General features: G+C 33.1%; 1 protein-coding gene across 1 annotated transcript; it reads right to left on the bottom strand.

The window, feature by feature from the left end:
• Window positions 1-336: 336 nt before the first annotated feature.
• Window positions 337-792, bottom strand: LOC140919710 (pentatricopeptide repeat-containing protein At3g22690-like). Its single transcript, XM_073366323.1, has one exon. It carries the CDS (start codon window positions 790-792, stop codon window positions 337-339), a length of 456 nt encoding a protein of 151 aa, XP_073222424.1.
• Window positions 793-2,029: the final 1,237 nt, after the last annotated feature.

Raw genomic sequence — 2,029 nt, 5'->3', positions numbered from 1 at the left:
TTCTTTTTTTAAAAAAAATGGTTACAATATATGCATACATGTAGAGATGTCAAAATAGGCTAACCCGCTAAAATATATACTTTTGACCTAAAACTTTTGGCCCAAATTTTTAAAAAAATATTTGATCTGGTCTGAATAAATCTATTGCTCATTCGAGCTAGCTCATATAGGTACTGTTAGGGGTGGGCAAAATTCAGTTATGCTTGAAAACTGAACCAAACTGGTTTTCAGTTTGAAAAAAACGAACCGAACCGGTTTACAGTTTGCAAAACCAAACCGAACTGGTTCTATAAACCAGTGAACCGGTTTAATACTCTAAACCGAACCGAACTGGTTCTATAACCCCATTTTAACAACCACCGCATGAACTTGAGCACCCTCAGAAAACGCCAAAATCTTAGAGCAAACACTAAGCAAAAATGGGAAGGTGAACTTTTCAGGAACAACACCCATCACAACAACCATGTAAACGTAAATAAAGATTGCTTCTTTACCTAACTCAGATGAAGCACACCCTCTAATCAGAGAGTTACACGTGTAAAGGGAACACGTGGCAACATCATCTTCCTTGAAAACATTTAAAGCGTAGTTCAAACTTTCATGGGTACCTATTTGAACACAAGCAACAACGAGGTTATGAAAAAGACCTTTCTTCATCATGTCATAGTGTAACTGTGTCAGTTCATTGAGGGTTTTGTAGTTTTGAAGTAACATATTGGGTGGTGATGAGTTTTTTGCCTTTTGGATAGTGGGAAGTAAGAGAACATGTGATGGATGAAAGGTTGCAGCCATTGGTGTGTGAGGCAACACAAAAAGTCAGAATCAAAATGCATCTGTTAGAAGAGGTAAGGCGAAGGTATATCATAAACGCATAAGCTTCATTTCAATTTTAGGGTTCTGAGTCTGATTTTAAGGTTTTGAGATTTTGAGGTTTTGGTAGAATTAAAATTTAAAACTAAATTATGGTTACAGTGCACCTATATTTTCTACAATCAGTTAAGTTAAAAAAAATGATTTTAAAATAAAGTTTGATTTTTAATTTTTTTGAACCGATTTAGTTTAAAAACGGTTTGGTTCGGTTCAGTTCTATAAATCAATTCAGTTTTTGGTTTTTTTGCCTACCCCTAAGTACTGTGTAGCTCACATAACCAATTTAAAAATAAATAAAAATATTAAAAGGTCACAGACCCAAAAAAAAGTTGACTCAAATGATATCCAATCCACTTATCCATCTATGACCAACAATAATATTCATTCAAATTGAACTAGATATCGGTTTATAATTTATACTCATTCAAATTAATTCCTTCATAATGTATTTATAGTATGCCATAAGAAAATTTTCAAATTAAAAGAGTTTCAATCAAATTTTTTAAAAAATAATGTTAAATAAAATTTGCGGGCTATCTACCCAGACAGCAACCCGCTAAGGTCAAACTTGGGTAATATTTTTTTTTTGGCCCATATTAAAACAGGGCTTTTTGGTCAAACCTAAAAAACCTGCAACCCATAAAGGTCGACCATGATCGGGTCGGATAGCCCGTTTTGAGAAGTCTACATACATGACAAAATGATTGATTATTATTGGACAACAGGGTAAAATTATTTTACATTGTTAGTGCATAATTATTGTACCCAAAAACTAATGTGGAAAATCAATGTCTTTGTGATTGGATGTATGCATAAAGTACGCCTTACACAAGAGTGCACTTTTAAAATTTAAGAGTTAAATGGACATACAATATAAAATAGTTTTGTATTGTCGTCCAACGAAAAAATATCATTCTTCCATGTCATATCACTAATTTCAAAATAATAATACAAAGATGGAGTGATACGACGACAAAATATGTTTCACTAAATGCTAGTGTAAAATAGTTTTACACAGACGGTGTATGTCCTCTAAATCAAACTGTGAATGGAAAATTGTGATGATATGGGGCCCAAAAGACATAACCAAAATAACAATTAGGCATGGATTTGTATCATATGGATAAAGTAGGCCAAATTGTCAAGCCTAACAGAGGAA

Source organism: Cicer arietinum, chromosome 3 (assembly GCF_000331145.2).
Source record: "Cicer arietinum cultivar CDC Frontier isolate Library 1 chromosome 3, Cicar.CDCFrontier_v2.0, whole genome shotgun sequence".
NCBI classification, from domain to species: Eukaryota; Viridiplantae; Streptophyta; class Magnoliopsida; order Fabales; family Fabaceae; genus Cicer; species Cicer arietinum.
Note: the sequence above shows the minus strand (reverse complement) of the source record. Positions and strands in the feature narration are given on the sequence as shown.

Bases quoted from the DNA above. Each gene is read 5' to 3' on its own strand.
- LOC140919710 (XM_073366323.1), bottom strand. From the start codon at position 792: ATGGCTGCAACCTTTCATCCATCACATGTTCTCTTACTTCCCACTATC.